Source organism: Gymnoscopelus braueri (assembly GCF_963280865.1).
Source record: "Gymnoscopelus braueri genome assembly, chromosome: 18".
NCBI lineage: Eukaryota > Metazoa > Chordata > Actinopteri > Myctophiformes > Myctophidae > Gymnoscopelus > Gymnoscopelus braueri.
In genome coordinates this window covers 26,095,224-26,119,818 of record NC_137618.1, presented here as the reverse complement: position 1 = coordinate 26,119,818, position 24,595 = coordinate 26,095,224, and the positions used below count along the sequence as shown (strand labels likewise).

Genomic DNA, 24,595 nt, shown 5'->3' with positions numbered 1-24,595 from the left:
CACACACAGGTGTGCGCATGTGTGTGTGCATGAGAGATAGGAAATTATAGTTTGTGTGTGTGTGTGTGTGTGTGTGTGTGTGTGTGTCTGTGTGTGTGTGTGTGTGTGTGTGTGTGTGTGTGTGTGTGCGTGTGCGTGTGCGTGTGCGTGTGCGTGTGCGTGTGCGTGTGCGTGTGCGTGCATGCATGTCCATGATATACGACTGCTGTGTCACGATTCACATCCGACAGCCATCCTCAGAGGCAAGAGGCATTGCATTCAGCCTTCTCTCTTTTCTAGCGAATGTCCTCTTAAATAGAGGGAGTGGGACTGTGAGACAGAGAAAGAAAGGGGAGGGAGGGGAAAAGAGAGATACAGAGAGAGTACTGTGAAAGAGAGTAGAGTTAGAGTTAGAGTAGAGAGAGAGAGAGAGAGAGAGAGAGAGAACAGAGAGGAGGGGGTGAGTGAAACAGAGCAAGACAGAGGAAGGGAGAGCAGAGCTCAGACAATCAGTCAGTATACAGTGCACGTGCGTGAGTGAAGGTACAGACAGAAAGAGGCTTTGGAGAAAACAAGAGTTGAGCAGAGGGGTTATCCGGTGCTACATGTGTCTGTGAGTGTGTGCAGCTTCCCCGGGGCTAGGCGATCGTCTCCACTGTTCATCTGCTGTGGAGTGCTCAAGGTAGGACCTCAGGAGCTCCTCTGACTCAAACCCCAAGGATCAGTACACCTGAAAGAGGGGGCTCGGGACACTCAGCTGCCACCACGCTCGGGTCTCCTACAGTACACAGTAAAATCCAGAGTGCTCATTTATTATTTATTTATTTTATTACATAGTTTACAGGTCACTTTTGACATTGTCAGAGTTAAATGAACCTTCTGGATATTACTGTGAACACACCTGTTTTGATGGGATATTTGTCAATAGAATAAGACAATTTTAATCATTTTGATTCCTCAAAATGTATTGCAGTCACTCGTCAACAGTTATTCTGTAGACCATGTGTTGCTTTGAAGCGGACATCATCCCACTTTTTATTCGGCTGGATGTAATTATTTTATTCAGGCTGGATTTAAAGCATGTTGCACGCTCAATATTCAATTACTAGGTTGGGACGGAATAATGTTTATATTTGTATAGAGATAAATATGAGAGCATATAGCAGCTATATACTATCTGTCATATTTGTCATCTAAGCAGTGAGAGTACTGCTGAGTTTTGGGTTCTGCTCATCTTATCGAGAAGGGTCCACCTGACCATCTATATATGCTTATCATCCGCTCACATTCCTCTTTCATTTAGGGTATTTTCAACCCTGCATGTGTACAGGCGCTACAAGTGGTTGTGATTAAGACATAGTGTGACATATTGTGCAGAAGAAAGGCAAAGTGTTTGTTTTGGCTGTGGTAGATTTAGTAATGAGGCTCTGACAGCCAGTTTGGGAAGACAGAGCCTTAGGTTGAAACAGAGATTGAGAGCCTACGCTGTGCCTGTATGTATGTGTGTGTCTTTGTGTGTGTGCGTGTGCGTGTGCGTGTGCGTGAGCGTGTGCGTGTGCGTGTGCGTGTGCGTGTGCGTGTGTGTGTGTGTGTGTGTGTGTGTGTGTGTGTGTGTGCGCATGCGTGTATGCATGCGCGTGCGTGTGTGTGTGTGAGTGTGCATGCCTGTGAACAAGTATAAATGCATGGGTTTAGTGACTGTGTTGATAACTGCAGGTGTGTGTGTAAGGATGCATGCAGGCATGTGTGTGTGTGTGTGCATACGTGTAAGAGGGGGGCTGTTCTGTTCTGTTGGACCCTGAGGCTGCTGGTTTATGCTGGAAGGAGATGATGACAGATATAATGGACTCTGTGGTAGGTAGAAGTGAGAGACGAACTACCACCTCCATCCAACTGCAGGAGAAAACCAGTTTGTGTGTGTGTGTGTGTGTGTGTGTGTGTGTGTGTGTGTGTGTGTGTGTGTGTGTGTGTGTGTGTGCGTGCGCGTGTGCGTGTGTGTGTGTGTGTGTGTGTGTGTGTGTGTGTGTGTATGTGTGTGTGTGTACTCTATGTGTCTTTCTATCTGTGAGGGAGAGAGGGTGGATGGCAATAGCGAAGGAAGAGGAGAGAGAGAAGGTGTTTAAGTGAAAAATGAAGTGAGTGTAACGAGATGCTGGATAACGAGAGAGAGTGGGGGAGGTTGAAGTTGGGAGGTTGGAACGATAAAATTCATAAGAGGACGGACAAAGGAAACAATAAATAGAAGAAACAGAATGAAATTGAGATGTGTGAGATGGAGTCAAGGAGACCTGGAGGAGGTGTGAGTGACAGAGTTCTTGACACAGAGAGAGAGGGAGAGAGAGACAGAGAGAGAGAGACCAAGTGATGCAGACATCCCTGTCCAGACATATCGTTTCACTAGAAGCCAGTGACAACAGATGAGAAACCGCTCACAGAAACAAACAAAAAAAGTGTGTTTGTGTATCTTTGTGCACGAGTGTGTGTGTTCTGCCTTAAAACAAGATCACCCTTGAATTGTTTGGGGGGGGGGAAAGACTGTGGATTCTCTCTCTCTTCACATTAGTGTGTGTGTGTGTGTGTGTGTGTGTGTGTGTGTGTGTGTGTGTGTGTGTGTGTGTGTGTGTGTGTGTGTGTGTGTGTGTGTGTGTGTGTGTGTGTGTGTGTGTGTGTGTGTGTGTGTGTGTGTGTGTGTGTGTGTGTGTGTGTGTGTGTGTGTCTCAACCCGCATGTCTGGGTGCATCTGTTCTCATATTCTCTCGTCTCGCTCACATAGAGGCCGTTGTGCGTGTATTTATTTGGTGGGTGTTGAAACTGCGATAGGCAGTTCACAGTGTCTCACTGCCGCAGGAATGCGCTCCTGACAAATGGATGCTCCGCACGCACCGCAGGGTCACTGACCACGTACGTCTTTAGCACCGTTCTGCCAGACAAGCATGTGACAGATATCTGCGCCCATAGCTGCCCCAAAGGAAAACCTGCTCCAGTGTGATAAAAAAAATAATAATAACCCTCAATCCCTCCCTGATTCTTACATGCTAGGGCTGTGTAGCTCTTTGTGGTTATAACTTAATAGAGGCTTGACACTTTACGTTCACGACAGTGAGCTTGTAGATCTGCTATTTTCGGAGAGTGACACCATCGTATGAAGGCGTGTAAGTCAAGAAATATCCCTGTATCCCTAATATCACTGTGTTCCCCTTGTGCCTTCTATTCTGATGTGGATATAGAGCAGTGCGGTGGAGTTGAGAGAGGAGATTGGTGGCTGGGCTTAATTGGAAAGGTGTGTGTGTGTGTGTGTGTGTGTGTGTGTGTGTGTAGGCTCTTAACCACTGAGCTGTGGAGATGAGGAGGTCCGCTCATATCAAAGCAAGGTTAACGCCATGATGTGAACAGGTCAGATGGAGACACGTAGACATAACAGGCAGACAGAGATGTGGATAAGTAGAAGAAATGCACAGACTCACAACTTAATGCAGAAATGTGGAACATACTACGTGTGTGTATGTCATCTGTGTGCTTTCTTCTCTCTCTCTCGCTGCGTGCTCCGGCTTTGTCTCCAGTGTTTCTGAGAAGCCCAAATTGTAAAGCTAACATAAGCTTAGCCCTGGCTCACATGGCTGCCTATCATTGGCTGTGGACTGCCCTCAAATCCACGCTGTTTGTCTTATCTTTACCAGGCGGGATATATTTAGTGAGGAGCTTAGCTTTTAGTAGGCTGGCGCGTGGGGAGGGTGAAGCCTAATTTATACTTCACTGCACGACGGTGTCGCTCGCCGAAAATAACAGAAAATCTGTTATTTTTGGTGAGCAACACGCCATGTGACGAAGTATAGATTAGGCTGAAATAACAGCATAAAGAGAGAGACACAGAGAGAGCAAGATTGTGTGTGTGTGTGTGTGTGTGTGTGTGTGTGTGTGTGTGTGTGTGTGTGTGTGTGTGTGGTGTGTGTGTGTGTGTGTGTGTGTGTGTGTGTGTGTGTGTGTGTGTGTTTTCGGGGTTTGGCGCCAGCATCGCAGTGGCAGTGGTGTGCTTGGTACGCGGCATGCCAAGTGGTGTGTGTGTGTTGGGGTAGCAGGTCTGTGTGTGTGTGTGTGTGTGTGTGCGCGCGTGTGTGTGTGTGTGTGTGTGTGTGTGTGTGTGTGTGTGTGTGTGTGTGTGTGTGTGTGTGTGTGTGTGTGTGTGTGTGTGTGTGTGTGTGTGTGTGTGTGTGTGTGTGTGTGTGTGTGTGTGTGTGTGTGTGTGTGTGTGTGTGTGTGTGTGTGCGTGCGTGCGTGTGTGTGTGCGCATGAGGGTTTGCCCGCGCATGTATGTGTGTGTGTATGCGTGCGTGTGTGTGTGTGTGTGTGTGTGTGTGTGTGTGTGTGTGTGTGTGTGTGTGTGTGTGTGTGTGTGTGTGTGTGTGTGTGTGTGTCTGTGTGTGTGTGTGTGTGTGTATCCCCCTCCCGCTCTCCCATCAGGAATCTGCCCTTTAGTTTATTAAAAGCTGGTGAAACAATGGAGGGAGGTGAGATGGAGGAGGGGAGGCGACAAACAGAAAGCCATGACGTAACCTCTGGGCAGAGAGAGGTACAGACGTAGAGGTAGAGCGAGAGCGAATGAATACTAATGACACAGAGGAAGTCGAGGGGAGGAGGAGAAGAGAGGAAAAGGAGAAAGATATTCATGAGCATCGATCTAAAAGTAGAAAACATATTTCGCAGAGTGACGCACTGCTACCTGTCAGTTCTCCTCGTCTGATGTCATTCCATGCACCTGTTTATGGGGTCAGGCCTGTCGGGGTGGGGGGCCGGGGGGTCTACAGACCAGGCCGCCACCGCCTATGCAGACAGGCCTGCCTGTCCCACGGGCAACAACTGTGGACTCAGCTGCCTGTGCTGGGCCGTCCTGGGAGGCAATGTGGAAGATCCCCCTCCAGAGATCTGTCTCCCCTGTCCACCCCAGACCACCACACCAGCATCCCAGCAATGCTTCCAGTCACGCACCAGCACGGCCACGTGAATGCCTCGCCACACAGCACACAGCACACTGCACAGTGTTCATTTAACTCAGAGAGTGCTCAAATGTAACCAAATGCATCCGTAAGGTTCCATTTGGTTCCATTAAACACTCTCTGAGTTAGAAATGAACACTGAGGATTTTATTGTGTATCTATAGTGTGTGTGTGTGTGTGTGCGTGCGTGCGTGCGTGCGTGCGTGGAAACAGAGACCCATACAGTACGTGAGGTGGGCGGGGGGTATTTATATACAGTATATAGATGCACCCCCACTGGCAATGACACCTATTGTGCAGCTAAACTTGGTAGGAATGAGATATTACCGACACAACATATGGCTGCAACAGTTGGAGGAGGCGGCGCGGTGGCACTTTTCAACTGCTCATTTTGAGATGTCATTGTTGCACTTTTGTCTCACACAGCCGGGCACGTAGCAACGTGTTGTTTTGTTGATGTGTTTGCCTTAACAATTACAATAACCCTCAAATAGTGAAGACATACAGCACAGTAGTTCCTCTGTTATGGTCTGTATTGGTCTGTGTATGATCCCACTTTCTTTTGGTGCTTTTCTTGCAGTTCCATCTACTGTAGATCCTCAGTTCGGCGTACATGTGATGGATAGATAGATAGATAGATAGATAGATAGATAGATAGATAGATAGATAGATAGATAGATAGATAGATAGATACTGTAGCTATCAAGCAAATAGAGGTCACGATAGGATTTCGAATTGCCAGCCAGAAATAACCGACATGGGGGAATTTCAGGACACACACTGTTATAAATTCACTAGGCAACATGTATACCTTTTGGATTGTCTATTTATAGGTCTTATGTTTGATGATGATCTGATGACTAAAACAGACAAATGAGAAACAACATAACATTACAGTGCGTGCTTGCTTGCACAGCAAAAAATGTGCATCAACAGCCCGAAACACATGCACACAGTTCACAGCCACTGCAGAAATCATGTCATTTGGAATCTGCTTCAACTAATGAGCAATATAATTCATCGAAAAATTGGCACGGCCTCAGTTCATCCTCAAGTAGCCTACTCACCAAGGGTACTTGGTGAGCCTTGCCCTTCGTCTTAAATGTTTTACTTTTGGTGTGCCATGCATGCGTAATGACGCATTATTGTATTATTAATAACGAGCAATGATAGCCAGGTCAGAATAATTCTTCATAACGTTGATTGGCTCAGCTGGCCTGCAATCAATCAAAATGTAAATACTGTTCTTGCATCTGTGGTTAGAGACAGCTTTATGACAGTTGATTAAAGGAGTACTTCACCCATTTTCAATCTCATCTTCATATACTGTACTACAGTAATTGCTCATCATAAATGCTGATTATAAGTTGTCACAATTTCCATCTACTTACTCTGCATCTCATTGGTGGGCTATGGACAGTTCAGAAGCCTCCCTTACAATGACATCGGTTGTGGATTCCAAACTAACAGAATTCTACAGCCTTTCTCATCATGGAAAGTTAGCATGCTTAAGCCATTGTTCTTGCATTCATAACATTTAAAAAATAGTTTGAAATCGTGTTTGAATGAAATGACCAAACCTTCCTACGATAATGTCACTGATAGGCACGTTTCTGAACTGTCCACAGCCCTCCTCTGAGACAGAAATGGTTTGTGAGGACCAATAGTATGAAGATGGGTGAAGTGCTCCTTAAAGCTTTTGTACAAATCTTGTAATATACAGTCTCCTCTGCTTTTTGAGTGGTAACGTTTTATGGGACAGGGCCATGTATTCCGTGTATAATTTTTTTGTGATTGGTGCTGTGTTTTCACCTGCACGTGACGCAACCATATGGTTGGACAGCTGTTGTGAACTCTCTTTAGGCATCTGTGTTGGATGCTTCAAATGCGTGTGCATTGTTGTTCATTTGTGGTAGGACAACTTGGCATTGCACAGCTTGCATTTGACCTTGTTTTCATTACTACACAGAACTTCTCACACATGCCAATCTCTCCATCAATGCCGTGTATTACCCTCCCGTGACGTCTGTCTGTGACGTGTGTATGTGTGTGAGCGAGAGAGTGAGAGTGAAAATAATATTGTAATTATTGCGATTACGATAATTGCAAACCGATTACAATTATTGTAATCGGTTTGCATAGTCGTACTCGTAATTGTGTATTGCTTCTGGACAGCATGTGCCCAAGAGGGGAAGATAGAGAGAGGCAGAGTGTGTGTGTGTGTGTGTGTGTGTGTGTGTGTGTGTGTGTGTGTGTGTGTGTGTGTGTGTGTGTGTGTGTGTGTGTGTGTGTGTGTGTGTGTGTGTGTGTGTGTGTGTGTGTGTGTGTGTGTGTGTGTGTGTGTGTGAGAGAGAGAGAGAGAGAGAGAGAGAGAGAGAGAGAGAGAGAGAGAGAGAGAGAGAGAGAGAGAGAGAGAGAGAGAGAGAGAGAGAGAGAGAGGAGAGAGAGAGAGAGATCGAACACTTGTGGCCACGTTGTAGTTTTTTTTACCAGCCAATTGAAGTCTGGTGAGAATTATATTTTGGGGTATTTGTCTTTAAAACTGTCAAAACCAGTAATTAAAAGCTTAATGCGACATTTGATTGATTAGATAGATAGATACACAGACAGACCTTTATTTTTAATCCCGAGGGAAATTCAGTTGATATAGCAGCACCCCAGTAAGCATAAACCACAGTTATAGGTGAGAGTGGAGAGAAGCAAGTTAACACTGATTAAAAATAATAGAAAAATATATGAAGAAAATAGTGCGTGAGTGCGTGCGTGTGTGCGTGCGTGCGTGCAAGCCTTATGACTCCTGCCATCGCCTGCATGGGAAACACAGCATAATGTCTGCACACACTAAGCTCTGTATTACCTTCTCATAACCACAAAGTCCTGAAGCCTCAAACCAGAGGGAATGTGGTATGTAAGGAGGGATTGTATTGTGGTTGTATGCCGCGGTTCCCCGAATATTCTCAAGCCAGGTTTTATTTTTGTTGCAGTTATTGATGTGTGTGTATGTGTGTGTGCGTTTGCGCGCGCGCGCGCGCGCGCGCGCGTGTGTGTGTGTGTGTGTGTGTGTGTGTGTGTGTGTGTGTGTGTGTGCGTGCGCCTGTGCGTGCGCCCGTGCGTGCGCCCGTGCGTGTGCTAGTGCGTGTGCGCGTGCGTGTGCGCATGCGCGTGCATGTGTGTGTTGGATGGGGGTGGGAGGTACTGGATCCTTATAGTATCTGGCCAGTGGCAATGCTGTCAAAGCTTTGCTCACCAGTACAATTTGCAATATTTGATTTAGTCAAGTCATCCATATGTCTTTGAGCCATAATTATATATCTTGACAAGTCTCTATACATGGTATATGTGTAATGTATGCGCAATTGTCTTGGCATGGCCAAGACTGTTTCGCCCCCGTCCGTCCGTCCGTCCGTCCGTCCGTCCGTCCGTCCGTCCGTCCGTCCGTCCGTCCGTCCGTCCGTCCGTCCGTCCGTCCGTCCGTCCGTCCGTCCGTCCGTCCGTCCGTCCGTCCGTCCGCCCGCCCGTCCGTCAGTCCTCTTTTGTGTGTGTGTGTGTGTGTGTGTGTGTGTGTGTGTGTGTGTGTGTGTGTGTGTGTGTGTGTGTGTGTGTGTGTGTGTGTGTGTGTGTGTGTGTGTGTGTCACTCCGTGTGTGTGTGTTTCCGTCCGTCTGTGAGCAGCTAATCTCCAGCACCGTTGGACTGATCAGCGTGAAACTGTGCACGTACACTCCCTGGATGCCAGAGCAGAACCTCTGCCCCAAATCTTTCACATCGGCCTGTTATAGCGCCACCAGGCAAACCATTTTTTTTATATTATTCCTACAGATTTTGTCCAAACATTGTGCAAAACACATTAACTCTATAGTCATGTGATCAAGACGGATCTGTCTTAACGCAATGATGTGAAACGTTGCACACACATCTCCACTAGGCCAAGGAAGAAATGTCACCCTACATTTTTCAAATCGGCCTCATGGTGGCACTATAACAGGCAGATTTCTGGGGGGCGCTTATCTCCGGCACCATTGGACCGATCGGTGGAACTTTCCAATTTTTCATATTCCATCCTGATTGGCTAAGATTGGCTTCCAAAGTTTGTAGGAGTGGCCTGCTTTAAACAAAAATGCCTCAAATTAAACGCATCTGAGTGCCGTGAAACATTGCTGGCCTAAAATAAGCTATACCTGCCCTGGCGGAGACCTGTGCTCCGAGGAGCAACTTTTTCTAGTTAAGACTGTGATATGTGATTGCTCATGATCTGGCCCTAAGGACAGCTTCTACTCGCTGCCTAGCCTAATAGGTAGGGTGTTAAATACCAACACACCCGATAAAGGACCTTACATGAAAGGACAAAGAGGAGGCTATATAAATGCCTGACTGAACCTCTTCTCCTGTAAATCTATATCCATCACCGGGGAACTCTGAGGTAGACAGAGTTGAGACATTGCCATGTTGGACAAAGAGTGCCTCAGGGTCCTCTTATGGGTGTCGTATACCTTGAAGCTCGCCGGTGTTGCGCACCACAAATAGCCGAGCTACAACATCTGCTATTTCCTGTGCGCGACACAGCACGCAAATCAAGTATAACTCAGGCTTTAACTTCCTTACATGATAATGGGGGGCTTTGCGTAGGACGTGCTGTGTACATGGACGCGTTGTGATAACTCATTCCTGGCCGTGTCCCTCAGTTCTTTGGCTTTCCCCAAAATTAAACCCACTTGCCCTCTACCTCTCATCCTTGGAATATGTTTTTACACAAGCTCATTCCTGCAGTTGCAACAGCTATCTATTTTTTCACCCCACACACTACACTACATTTGACACTACTTCCCACTACTGGCCATATTCTGAATAAGACAATATTTTGAATAAAGTGTTTACATGTGTAGCTTATAGAACTATTCCATAAATGTTCCTGTTTACATGGTGGTGGTCATGTATGGTCTTATGGTCGTATATGCATTTTTGTCAAAAAAAAATTGCTTAATCCACCTGTTTCCGCGGGAATTTACTGGAGCAAAAATCCTGTGTGGGAAACATCCTGCGGACGGACCGGAAGTAGGAATTAGCAGCTCAGTGTGTTTACATTTGCCAGCAGAACGTAGCTGTAGCGTCACTGGTCGCATAGGCTATGCGACCAGTGACGCTACAGCTACGTTCTGCTGGCAAATATAAGCACACTGAGCCGCTACTTCCTACTTCCGGTCCCCCCGCAGGAAGTTTCCCACACATCAGGAAACTACCCGCGGAAACAGGTGGATAGAGCATAGCGAAAACACCGCCTCCACAGTGACATACAGTAGTAGCTGTTTATAGCATCTTCCTTGAGACATCACACAAAGTTCTCTTCCTTCATTTGGTTTAACACCCTTTTAAAAATGTCTTCCAAAAATGTCATTATATTCCTTGGGGTTCGGGGTTGAAAGTTTCAGCTGTCAACGCCAAAACGTCTGGGATAGTGTCAGTGATTTTGTCAGAGGATTTTCCTCTCTAGGCAAGAGGGAAGGTAGAACATGTGTTGTCAGGAAGCCATAATGTGTTGCATAATGCTGCAAAAACGCAGATAGAGTCATGATTCAATTAAGGTGTTTACATGTATGAAATCCCCTTCAATATTCCGACTAAACTTGAAAAATGACTCTACGTATTAATCAGAAAATGCTGTTAACGTGGCAATTTTCTATTCAGACTGTTGTTTGAATTAGGTAAATATTGGAATATTACAGTGTATGACTCTGATTGGATGTTTTGTAGCATTTAATAACACAACACACATTTTGAGAGAAAGGGTTATCGGGAAGTTTTTTGGATGGGCACACACACATCACAATAGGGATTTTTCTAAAGATTAGCTGACCGAATTAATTTGGAGCAGTGGTTCTCAACTTTTCGGGCCGCGACCCCCCCAAAAAATCATATTTGAACTGGGGACCCCCCACCCTGACAAGCACATGGCATTGTAGGAGTTGAGGCATTATTTTGTTTGACTCAGTTCACAGATAAATATTGTGAAAATAGCTGATTTCCATGCTCACAACGCCTTGCAACGCGAGGCATTGTGAGCATGGAAATCAGCATGTAGATCAGCTATTTAAAATGTTTGCCTCTTTCTCAGGTAACATCTCACAATTTGAAATGTTTTTATAGTATAGATTGTTGATTACTTTTGACGCAGTAATAGTCTTTTGAATTTTTTTATTTAATATTAAAAAGGTCTTAAAAGTCCTTAAATTGTCACCTGTTCACAAATATGTAAAATAGCAGATCTACAAGCTCACAATGAATGAGCTCACGTGATGTGAGCTTGTAGATTGGCTATTTTCGCTATTTAAAAAACAAAGAGGGCTCAAGTGGTTCATCAACATATTATCATCTTTTAGAATAAGGCCAATATCCAGATTATTGCAGTCCATGTAAACATGTTTCCCTCTTCAGTGAGGCCAGAACAGGGCACTGTTTGGCGGGAGAGGCTGTAGGACTGGGCCAAGGCCTTGGCACTGGGCCACACACTCCTGCTCTACCTAGGACATTAACCATGGCCTGATTCAACATTTTACTTTCCCAGACCCCAAAGTCGCTGGACCGTCACACCATTTCTCAAACTCCTTTTTTCTGAGCAGAGGCAATACAGGTTCTGCTTTCCAAAAAATCAAGCTCTCCTTCTAATGGAAAGTTTGAATTTGTTCGATGATGGTTCGTTGGATCAGCTCTGGTCTTGCTGTAAATTTCCTACAATACAAATAGAGTGGCGGAGTTGTTTACTTTAATAGAAATGAAAATTTCACGGGTAATTCAAAATGAATGACTTGATTGTGCTGCATTTGGGCCTCAGCCGCCAACATAGCTGTCTTGGTGTACTGAAAACAGTAACAAACCAAGGTGATATCGGCAGCCGTGATCCAACAATCCTCTGTAACGCACTCGGACAAACCTCTAAGGCCCCAATCTGGGCTTAAGTTCTGAGCTCAGCAGTAAAAACCAGGGGAGGGGGAAGTTCGGAGTCGAGCTCTCTCAGGGGTGAAGGAAGGAGCAATGGAGAGGTGGAGAGATGGAAGGATAGGAGAGGAGGATATGATGAAGAGAGTGATGGGGAGGGTGCACTTTAAGGTGGAACGTGCCGAGGATTTGTTTTTCTAAATCGAGTAGAGAATCCCAATCGGACGATGCGGGATTGATTCCAAATGAGATCCAGGAGAGATACAGAGGGGAGCCGTTCTGGGTTCGCTGATCATTACAGTGTGATTGAATGTGGGGAGTGGGGGCAGATCAAGCTCAGAGTGAGGAAGAGGAGACAAGAGGAGAAAGGGAGGATGCAGCTGCTGTTTGTGGACACCCAGGGTTCTATAAATCTGATCCCCAGGCAGGTGTGGGGGAGTTGGGAGAGAGGAGCACAGAATGGCCTTTACCCTGCCTCAAACTTCCTGACCCCATTTACCTCCACACAGCAGCCCACCAGCGCTGGCAGGCACCACACACACACACACACACACACACACACACACACACACACACACACACACACACACACACACACACACACACACACACACACACACACACACACACACACACACACACACACATACACACACACACACACACACACACACACACACACTAAGCAATCATAGGCATTGCTCAGTCCCGTCTAAAGGGATCAAGGGAGGCAGCCTCTTTGAACATGTGGATTCACAGCGCACACAAAAGCACGCACGCACGCACGCACGCACGCACACACACGCACACACACACACACACACACACACACACACACACATGCTAGTATCTCCTCGTATTCTCCCTAAAGCCTGCATTATCTGAGTTGGCTGCCATTCGTGGCTATGCCTTGAGGTCACCAGCTCTCAAACCCTGTATGCAAGTCACGAATAGAGGCGGTAATGAGGAATGTGTAATCACCTTGTACTGAGGGATGCCCCCTGCTCAAATAACTTTGGGGCTATATTCACATAGCAATCCAGTTACAGCAGGGCTGCCTCGGCCGGCTGCATAGCAGGTGGATGACAACGATAACGAACCGTCTTCTGTTTGCTGCATATCAAAACTGATGTGATAGGAGTGTCTGGCTTGCTACGGCTGACCGCTAATCAGTCCTTCTCATGTGCGCACTGAGCTGGCAGTGTACCCAAAATGACAACCCCCGTGAAAGATCAGTCCATTTGCCTTGCACAGATATTTATTAGGTGAGTCATTGGTGTGATTAGGTTTGTAAAGGTTGCCAATGTCTTACTTTGCCGTGGGGCCACAATCTGTTTTTTAAAGCAAAACACATGTTTTTGTGTGGATTTGTGATTTATGATTAAATGGTGAGCAAGTTTTTCCCCGCATGTAACCATAGATATGGCGTCAGTTTCGTGTTTGATGTGAATTGATTTTGCAGATATGTTTATAAATCTCTTTTCTGGAGGCGCAGGGTGGACTCTTCCCGCATATTGTTTCTGCTCTTCCGCATGTCAAACCCTAATCTGAGGGTGTGGACAACTAGTAACTTCAAAACTATATTCCATACCTGCATGGATCTGAACCCTATCTGTCATGATCTGTATTACACGTCTCCACTCGTCCTGCTTCAGTCCTCCCTGTAGGGACATCTGTAGGTATCAACATAATGACTTATACAGGTAATGAAATCTACAGGTGTATTACCACTACCTGGGACCGGACTCGGGGTGTCTGGGGGGGGGTTCTACAGAAACATTAAGCCTATAGGAGGATGTTGGGTCTTGCTAACCGAGAAGGCAAGAGCGCCAACGGTGCGAATGGCGCTGTAGCTAACAGAGATTGAGATAACAGCGGGTTTGTTGCGCAGCTCGGCCAGGTAAAGCTGGCAGGGCTGGAGGTGCTGATGGAGGCTGGCTGTGTGAATCAGCCCGGCAGGTCAGAGCACAACTGGGATGTCTGCTGTGTAAACCCTGCAGCACACATGTTCACTGGGCCAGCTAAACATCTCAGGGAGTATTTATTTTAACAGGCCAATTGATACTTCTATTTCTCACTGGAGGAATGTTAAGGCTAAATGATTCCCCGCAGAAAGAAAAACACTGGGGTGGACGAGGGGGTGATGGGGGAGGGAAATAGAGAGAGAGAGAGGGGGGTTAGAGGTTTCGAATGAACCTGATGTGTTGTGTGATTTGGGTACAAATGAGGAAATCAGAGCAGAGTCGTGTAGAAATGAAGATGGATACAGAAGCGGGGAGTTTTGATACAATGCAGGGCTTGGTTTTTTTCCTGTGCGATCATTTCCTCTGGTTCAAACATGCTAGTGTTTTACTCTGGAGTATACTTACTGCCACAGTAACTCAGGGCACAGAGCCACGGCCTTCACCTGCACTCACTCCTCGTCTAGCGCACAGGACACACACACACACACACACACACACACACACACACACACACACACACACAATCTCACACTCATATATCTTCGCTGTAGGGCAGAAACCTTGTATCTCCATTTCATCTCCATTTCATCTTTTTATGTTTTTTCATAAATTCATGCCCTATTTTCTACTTCGTCGTATGTGTGTCGCAGAAAAGTTGCAAAAACAGCCGATTTAAATGCTCACAACATTGCGATGCGACCCGCTGTGAGCTTGTAAACTCTGCTATTTTCGCTACATAGCAGATTTTCACTGTAAATCTGTATGTTGATCTTGTAAATGTTAAACCATAAAAATAATAAAACTAAAATAATAACTATATTGGATCCATTGGATGTTCTTTTATCCATTTCCTTAGCCTTGGATCAAGACGGTCATCGGTCATAATATATGACATGTGTCTTGTATCAAGGCTACCATTTCCTGAAAGTTATCGGTTTTGGACATACTCTACAAGATTTCTGCCTGACAGCGATATTCAAGCTCTCATGTACACTTCCAGGACTTGTACTTGTCCTGCAAGGCACGCATCCTGTACCACCAGCATTATGTACAAAATGTATTTGTATGTAAAACATACATTCAAACCAGTAGCCTACATATTCAACATGTTCAAAACCTTTTGTCCACACACCACACATACACACACACATGCACACACATGCACACGCTTACAGAAAGACCTTGTTAGCAATGAGTAATACATTTTATCACCAACCGTGGGGCTTGAACATACCCTCCTATTCTACTGTATATTCATATATTACATTCCACTCCTATTCCCAGAGCTGGCACGCATACATGCACGCGCGCGCGCACACACGTACACGTACACGTACACGTACACGTACACGTACACGTACACGTACACGTACACGTACACGTACACGTACACGTACACGTACACGTACAAGTACACACACACACACACATACCTCTCCTACTTCACATCACATTCCCCTATTAGCAAACCAGCCTAAGCTTCTGTAACTGCAGCCGGCACCGAGTTCCACTGTTAACACGAACCCTATTGTCAGGAGGACAATAAAACTGAAAAAGAAAAAAAAACAACAACACATGAAAATATGAAAATATGCGGTGGGACTGGCACGGGGTTTGCGGTCGTGAGAGGGCTTGTTGGGAGAGCGATTTGTTTTAATGAAAAAGTCATTCCTGGGGAGAGGAAAGGGCCTGGCTGCAGGCTGTTTGTACATGACTTAGGTTTCTCCTCTGTGTAATAAAAGCACCGGGGCTAGTGTGCACGTGTGTGTGTGTGTGTGTGTGTGTGTGTGTGTGTGTGTGTGTGTGTGTGTGTGTGTGTGTGTGTGTTCATGCACACGTGTGTGGGAGTGGAGGGATTGTGGGAATAACAGAGGGGAGTGGGCAGCCAGGTTTCACCATGCATCACACACCCACGTGCTCCTGGCTGGTTCGGTGACCCTGTGACACACACACATACGCGTGCGCGCGCACGCACGCACACACACACACACACACACACACACACACACACACACACACACACACACACACACACACACACACACACACACACACACACACACACACACACACACACACACACACACACACACACACACACACACACACGTGCATGAAAATTGCATGAAATTGTAAATTGCTGTAGCTGTCAAAGCAGTAGAAAAGAGTTTTGCAACTTGTTTCCTGTCACTATTTTGTTTTAACACATGATCACAGACACATACAGGCATGCGCTTATATTGCATGCACGCACCCACGTGTGCGCACGCACGCACACACGCACACACGCACACGTACGCACACACACTCACGCACGCACACAGATAGAAAAGACTGTGTGATCTCTTCTCCAGCTCCCAGAGTTCCACATGGACAGACAAATGACTAATAGACAAAACATTACCTGATACTACATCCTACACTCACATCCACACATCCACACACACTCTCTCTCTCTCTCTCTCTCTCTCTCTCTCTCTCTCTCTCTCTCTCTCTCTCTCTCTCTCTCTCTCTCTGCCCATGCCTCTAGTGATGTCTGCCTCTGTCCTCTCCTCCAGACAGTCCTGGGATCCAGACGAAGAGAGATGGAGTGTATCAGTGAGGTGACCCTTCAACACCAGCCTTTTCCTCACCCCACTGCCCCCCGGCCGTAGACCTTCTCCACACCACCAGCAAAGAGCAAGAGCGCGGAGGAGACAGCACTCCTAGACAACCAAAAAAAGAGATACAGATCAAGAGAAAGGTGGGACATAGAGAGCAGACAGCAGAGGCTGCTAAGAGATCTCCTCCTGAGGATCCATACCCACACTGACCATGAGGCCCTCAGCCTCGCTAGGCCCCCCATCTGGCCTCCTGCTGGTGCTGGTGTGCTGCCCCCTACTGGGCCTGGTGCAGGCCGCCAGCACGAACAAGGCCAGCGACAAGGGACACACGCACCTGGGCGACTCTGACCCAGAGCGCTGCATGAGGCACCACTTTGTGGAGACCATCACGCACCCAATCTACAAGTGCAACTCCAAGGTAAGATTGGAATCAAACGCATTATACATTAGTCTCGCGAGCCAGACTGTTGCCTCACACAATTTGCGTTGCGTACATTTGTCATACTGTAAATCAAATTTATTCGAAGCATAGATATTTTTTTATATATTATGAACGGAAATGACGAACAGATGACAGCTTCCTTTCTCAGCTTTTCGGGAGGTGTAGTTCCAGACTCTTTATAGCTTTCGTAGATTGTGGAATAGTAGTCTGGCCATGCGAGACTACATATAAATGCATACATGCAAACGCACACGCACACGCACACGCACACGCACACGCGCGCACACACACACACACACACACACACACACACACACACACACACACACACACACACACACACACACACACACACACACACACACACACACACACACACACACACACACACACACATAAAAATACCCAAGCACACACAGTGTAAGCTGATCCGCTTCACTGTAGTCACTCTCTGCCATCCGGCTAACCAGTTGTTTAAGGTAACAGTGCCAGTCCACCTGACAAATGAGCATAAGGTAATTTGTTGCAAATGGTGGAGAAACGGTCCATTCCAAACCAAACCAAACCTCAGAGACATGTAGACAAACACAGGGCCCCTGCCAAGCCTCTCAGAGAGACATTTCTCTATTACACAGCTTTTCTCTCCATACACTCACCAGCCCCCCACACATACCACCCCCACTCCCCCCAGCCCCCAAATTCTCCCGCCGCACTTTTGTCCGTCATCGGTCCGTTCAGTCTTTTTCCTCTCTGTCTGTCCATCATCTAGGTGAAAAATGGGTATGTGTGTGTGTGTGGTGCTGGACAGGGGCCACACTGCAGACATATTCTGCACCTCCATTGGGGTTATTTTTGGCCGAGGCAGAGGGCTCCCTATCAGCCTGCAGAGAGAGAGAGAGAGAGAGAGAGAGAGAGAGAGAGAGAGAGAGAGAGAGAGAGAGAGAGAGAGAGAGAGAGATGTAAAAACAGATGATGGATGGGTAGCTGGATACCTAATGATAACATATGTCATCATTAGTTTACCGCCCGACACCTATTTGTTTTCTCTAGTTCACTTTTGTCGCTGACACTAGAGCAAAGAGCCACTTAGTGACAGTATCTTTTACTACACAGTTAAATCCTCAGTGTTACACCCTCAGCGTTAAATAAACACTGAGGGCTTTACCGTATAGAGGCCACAGCTCATTCACTGACTTTGCAGCAGCGTGTTATGCCTGATATATACTTACGTACATATTAGTCGTACGACCGTGGCCCGTGGCAAAAATCAGCAGATCTACAAATTCACAATGCCTCGCTGTACTGCATTGTGAATTCGTAGATCTGCTATTTTTTTTGCCACGGGACACTGTCCTACAACAAAGTATAAATCAGGCTTTAGTCATTGCAGAAAGGTCAGTCTGTCAGTTTGTCTCTCTCCACCCCTCCTCCTCTCCTCCTCTCATGATTTCCTGCTAGACTAATACCATCGTTCATCTAACACCAGCAATCAGCACTTCAGACTTTCTTTTTTTAAATAATCTGACTCAGAATGCAATAACAGGTGGCCAGACCGCAGTTCAACTCAGCCAAGGCGGAACAGAACACACTTGCAGTGTGAAATGCGTTCTCTATTACACGCTAAATTGACTGGAAGCCTCCCAATGCATCTGTCTGTTCCACAATGAAATACACCAGACAATGGTTTGCTGCCATTGTGTGTAATGTAATGTATGTAGTTATATATATATACTGCATATGTGTGTTCTGTGTTCACATTGTCAAGTGTGCACACGCGTGCCTGTGTCTGTGTGTGGACATGAATATGTGTACGCACATGTGTGTACAGTATGCCTTCATCTGTTGCCCAGCTGTTGTCATCTTGCCATGTTCCCCTCGGTCTCCATCTTGCCCATGAAACCCCCCATTTCTCACTTCCTGGTTTTAATCCACTTGATGGATTAAAACCATCAAGGGTCTGGGTCTGGTTAGATGAGTGGTCATTCATCTGCTCCTTTTATCTCGCCGGTCAAGGAGTGCAAAGCTGCGAAGGAAAGGTGACAAGGAAGCAGAGGCGAGGAGAGGAGAGGTTGTGTAACCGTATGATAGTGTGATCCTCTTATACAGCAAAGACAAAAGGGCTTAAAGTGGCGACGCTCCTGAGGTGTGTGTGTGTGTGTGTGTGTGTGTGTGTGTGTGTGTGTGTGTGTGTGTGTGTGTGTGTGTGTGTGTGTGTGTGTGTGTGTGTGTGTGTGTGTGTGTGCGCGTGTGTGTGTGTGTGTGTGTGTGTGCGTGTGCGTGCGCGTGCGCGTGCGTGTGCGTGCGTGTGCGTGTGTGTGCGTGTGTGTGTGTGTGTGTGTGTGTGTGTGTGTGTGTGTGTCTCACACCCCCTCGGGTCCAGACAGGCTATTGTCAGAGTGAGGGACATGGGTGGCAACACACAGCAGCTGACAGAAGGACATGACACAGGAGTCTGTTTAGAGAGGCCACAGGAATGTGGCGACCCATAACGGAATGCTGGTGGCTCGGTCACAACAGTGATCGGCCCGACACTTTTTTGTGTGTGCGTGTGTGTGCGTCTGTGAGCTGAGTGGTCAAACACGCTGAGTGAGCCAGGCACACGGGGGAAAAGTGCGCTCCTGTAGTTAAGTCCCTCTTATTCAATCACAACATGCCTTCTCCCTGGAGAAGGTTTGAGTCTGCACACAGCTGTCACTTTTTGTTTTACTCTCTCTCATCTGAGCCCCCTTCACATTCCCTTTAGTGATGTTGTTTAAAAATAATGAAAATTGCCCATGGATAGCATAATCTGGGAAAGAAAAAAAAGTTAAATGTGTGTGTGTGTGTGTGTGTGTGTGTGTGTGTGTGTGTGTGTGTGTGTGTGTGTGTGTGTGTGTGTGTGTACGCGTGTGTGCGTGCGAGCGAGTGAGTGTGTGCGTGCGTGTGCACGTTGCACGTGCGCGTGCATGTGTTTATGTTTAGACTGTGTGAGTAGCTGTGTGTTATCCATGAGCTCTGAGGGGCAGCAGGTGTGTGGCAGTGAGTGATTGGTCTTGCTGCTATCTCTCAACATCCAGGTGCAAGGCCAAGGCTGGGAGTCTGAAACACGCTGAGCACAAACGGGCAGCTCGCTCTCATAGGCCAGATTCAACTGCGAACAGTGCCTCATTGTACTCAGAGATCCCTCTTTCATCCTCATCATAATGCACCGGGGAAGAAAAAGACAAACTACTTTTCTCCGTAGGGCTTCTAGCCACATTCACCTTTTTATCATTATGCTTTCCACCTACTGATCCTGCTCTGGTTCTCCATGTTTCAGATGGTGTTGCTGGCTCGCTGCGAGGGCCACTGCAGCCACACGTCCCGCTCTGATCCCCTCATCTCCTTCAGCTCCGTGCTCAAGCAGCCCTTCAAGAGCTCCTGTTCCTGTTGCCGGCCACACACCTCCAAGCTGAAGGCCGTCAGGCTGCGCTGTGCCGGTGGGACACGCATCACCGCCACGTACAGATACATCCTGGCCTGCAACTGCGAGGAGTGTAGTTGAGCAGCCGGGGGGAGGGGGGGGGACGGAAGGAGGGAACCGTTTGTGAAACCCTTGAACTCTGTACAACTTAAGTCTTCTTACCCACTCTGCTCCTCCCCTCACCTGCACCCGGAGCTGTCCAGAGCATTTTGATTACTTATTAAATCAATAACTGGCCAACAATCCAGACGAGAGGAACTTAAAATTGATTATTGTCTTGGGAGCAGTAGTTTGGAACAATCATATTGCCCTCATGTAGGGCGTAGAAATTACCCGCTTCCCTTTCGAACTTGAACAGTGTTGGGTACCATAGAAAACATGCATCCCTCCCTATATGTTTGCTGTCTGGACCCTCATTGTTTTGCTCTAAGTGTGGTTGTCAATCAGGGTGAGCCATATGGAAAGCTGTTTCCACTGTGTACAAGGCCAGACACCACAAACCACATTTCTCATGGGTCAGAGACCCTCCTTGCTGCAGAGAAACACTACACTGATTATAGGCCTCTGTGAATCATAACACACACTCATATACTCATACATGCATGCAACTGCACGCACGCCCGCACACACACACACACACACACACACACACACACACACACACACACACACACACACGTAAACACAGCATGAGAGCTCGTTACGATGTCAATATGATTGCACTGCCAGCTCCATAAAATCCCCACCAGCAGTTGACAACAAAACAACATGCACCATTAAAATGCGGCGTGGGAAAAGACGAGGGGGTGCAGCGAGTCCCTATGAGCTCACACTGGCTCACACATGTGGAGGACCTACAGCGCAGCACCTGTGCCTGGTCTCCCCATCTCTCCGCAACGCCCAATAAACCTCTTTTACACACTCCCTACAGACTTTCATCTCGCTGTGTAAACCATGACAAACTCGTGCGGGATATAGCTCATCATGGGCGAGGACGCCAAATTATAGCAGACATAATAGTGCAGGGGGCGGCAGCAGAAGGGAGAAAATGCTGTTATATGGATCAAAGAAGCCTGAAGATTGTTTGTTTGTGTTGCGAGACGGTTAACAGACTATTGAGGCATTCAATGGTAATCTTTAAAGGCTGTCTGCTCTGTTGAACTGTTTGAACCTTGGTGGCGATTCTGTTGTTGTTATTGAGACCATTATTACTAGCACGGAGCAGGTTTTATGAATATTGTGTATTGTTGTTTCGCTTATGACATGTCCAATACTAGGACTTGGAAGAACTTTTTTGTCAGTATAGTGCTCTGGTTCATACTGTAAGCCTCTGTAACCAGCCTCTTCAAACATCATTCTATTAGCCTACTGTATTACAGTCCACTATAATAAGTACAGTTCTTGAGATTGGTTCATAATGCAGTCTCTTTGCATGTTCAGCTTTAATGTTCTACACTAGGCCAGCAAGACTTTACTGAATGGTTCATTGGAATTTTTAAATGTCATATAGAGAAAAACAAATCTGCCTGTTTGAGCTTGTTTTGAAATCCGACTCATTTCAGTTTCAAACCCAATGTAAAGGTATTCACAACGGATCATTTTGGAATAGAAATTAATTTGTTAAAGTTATACTGTCGCTTTCGGCAGAAATCTTGTATCCACATTTTCACAAATGAATGCCCTATTTTCTATTGGAATGCAGGTTATTTCTTCCATTTCCTGAAAAGTAATGGTTTTGGACATGCAAGTTTTCTGCCCGACAGCGACAATATATAGACAATTCAAATACAAAAAACTATTCCGAAATCCGCAGGGAATGCTTGAGACGATCAAGCCCTATAGGCCGACTGATCACAAATACAAATATTAATAACTTGATGATTTGGTCCTGATCTTTTTGCAGTACTTGCTGCCATTGAGGGTTTTTCCTAGGCATCTTGATGATGATCGGGAGGATTGCATCCTGACAGCCCAACAGGGTAAAACACCACATTGTGACATTGTGGTTTTTTCTCATAAACTTTTCCACATATCTTACTGTCTCTTTCTTTCATCCCTTATGTCACTCATCATCTCTGTGTGCTCTGACAACAAAGGAGACATTTCATGAAAGAATTTGTTTTAGAAATGTAAATGGGTGGTATTGTCAAACAAATGGGAAATCCCTAAGTAACAAATCTGCTGATTACTCTGCTGCAGTATTTTGAGCTTATATCGATCACAGTCAGAGATTCTGTTCAAACACACACACACGCACGCACGCACGCACGCACGCACGCACGCACGCACGCACGCACGCACGCACGCACGCACGCACGCACGCACGCACGCACGCACGCACGCACGCACGCACGCACACACACACACACACACACACACACACACACACACACACACACACACACACACACACACACACACACACACAGTGTACAGATGCCTTTGTTCTGTTCAGGGTTGAAATATTACCCTCCGGTGTGAAATGGCACAATTTCTGGTTTGAGGACATTTCAATTCAGAATACAACTGACAGCATGGCTGGCTGCTTCACACGTGAACCTAATAAACGGTTTTCGCCCCGACTCTGGAGATTAATCTGCTTTTCTCCGCTGTCTCCTTTTACTGTGTCTCTCCTTCATCAACACACACACACACACATACACACATACACACGCACGCACAAGCACGCGCGCGCGCGCGCGCGCACACACACACACACACACACACACACACACACACACACACACACACACACACACACACACACACACACACACACACACACACACACACACACACAAGCAGAGAAGAGGCATTTTGTGACATGCAGCAAGGGGTATAATTATCTGCGGGACCAGTGTGACAGAATGACAGAGGAGCAGTATAATGGCTGTCAGATTGATGCTAACTGTGCTCTCTTATGACTGTCCTAACAATGAATGATAAAGGAGCCATATACATTTCATCGCCATTTCTCTTTCTCTCTCACTCACATTCAAATTGAAGAATTGCACTTAAATGTCGACATCAAATATTCATTCCTTCTCCCCTGTCTGTCTGTCTGTCTGTCTGTCTGTCTGTCTGTCTGTCTGTCTGTCTGTCTGTCTGTCTGTGTGCGTGCGTGCGTGCGTGCGTGCGTGCGTGCGTGCGTGCGCGTGTGTGTGTGTGTGTGTTTCACTGTAAGAATTTTCCAGGTGTGAGGCAGGCACATGTGGTCTTTGCAAAACTCTTCTCATGATCCATATTACTAAACATCACATGCATTTCCTCGCCCTCAGTCATAATCATAACCATTCAGTATGGGTCGTAGAAAAGAAACAATGTTGTTGAACTATACCACATGTGCTCTGACAAAGGGAAGTGTTTTGCATGTTTCTCATCTCAATGATTACAACCAAACTTTTCTCAGTTAATCATATATAATCATATATATATATATATAAATTTGCTGAAATTGTGAGTGAGGTCATCCACGGCAAGGTAATTTGGAGTGTAAACTTTGTCCATGTTTATGGTGGTCAATTAACATACATTATGCATATTATGCACATTCAGACACTACACAGGTCACCATTAATTATAAAATGTAGACCTTAAAATCTTAACAACAGAGAAGCAAAATCCGATGCTGTCCTTCAAGCAACACATAGAAGAAGTTATGGCCACGGTGACACCAAGGGTCTCGCTTATCTGACATCACAACATCTGGAACCCAGGAGATGGCGTAAAAGGTGAAGACCTGCCACGCTGGAAATGGACCCTGTTGAGCATTGGACATACTGGGGTCAGCCGCTTCAAATCATCTAGGAAGAAGTGGGGCTTGGCAGTCAACGCTGCATGCGAGTGCTACGAAACATAATTACCACCTTCCCCTAAACAGACCACCTTCAGAAGCCGGCCTCTTCGACCTAGGACCAGAGACGAGGGCATTGCTACACAACACTGAGCTGGCCATCTGATGATACAAGAAAGAATCACTTTAATGCAGTTTATAGTGAGTAGGGAGTGATTTCTGATATGGTCATGGTAATTGTAGTTTCCAAGTTGTTGTTGTTGTTATAACAAATATTTCCTGTACAACTAATCACTAGAGGCAGTATAAATACCACAAAATGTGATTTTATTCCCCCCATGTAATAAGGCCGTAAAATAATAAAATATAAATATGCCTGGCAAGGAAGGGAGACAGAAATGTATGCTCTACTTTCCTTAAAACTAATAACTATCAAAATAGATACATAACAC

General features: G+C 46.3%; 1 protein-coding gene across 1 annotated transcript; it reads left to right on the top strand.

Moving 5' to 3' along the window:
• Positions 1-441: 441 nt before the first annotated feature.
• On the top strand, positions 442-23,017 carry ndp (norrin cystine knot growth factor NDP). The gene is made up of 3 exons (XM_080457205.1): positions 442-661; positions 16,422-16,884; positions 20,207-23,017. Exons 2-3 carry the CDS (start codon positions 16,678-16,680, stop codon positions 20,429-20,431), a joined length of 432 nt encoding a protein of 143 aa, XP_080313331.1. The 5' UTR covers positions 442-661; positions 16,422-16,677; the 3' UTR covers positions 20,432-23,017.
• The last annotated feature ends 1,578 nt before the right edge of the window (positions 23,018-24,595 follow it).

What these genes read in the sequence shown, in the direction of transcription:
- ndp (XM_080457205.1), top strand. Translation starts at nt 16,678, where the DNA reads ATGAGGCCCTCAGCCTCGCTAGGCCCCCCATCTGGCCTCCTGCTGGTG. An exon ending in TCTACAAGTGCAACTCCAAG is followed by an intron (nt 16,885 to 20,206) that starts GTAAGATTGGAA and finishes TCCATGTTTCAG; the next exon opens with ATGGTGTTGCTGGCTCGCTG.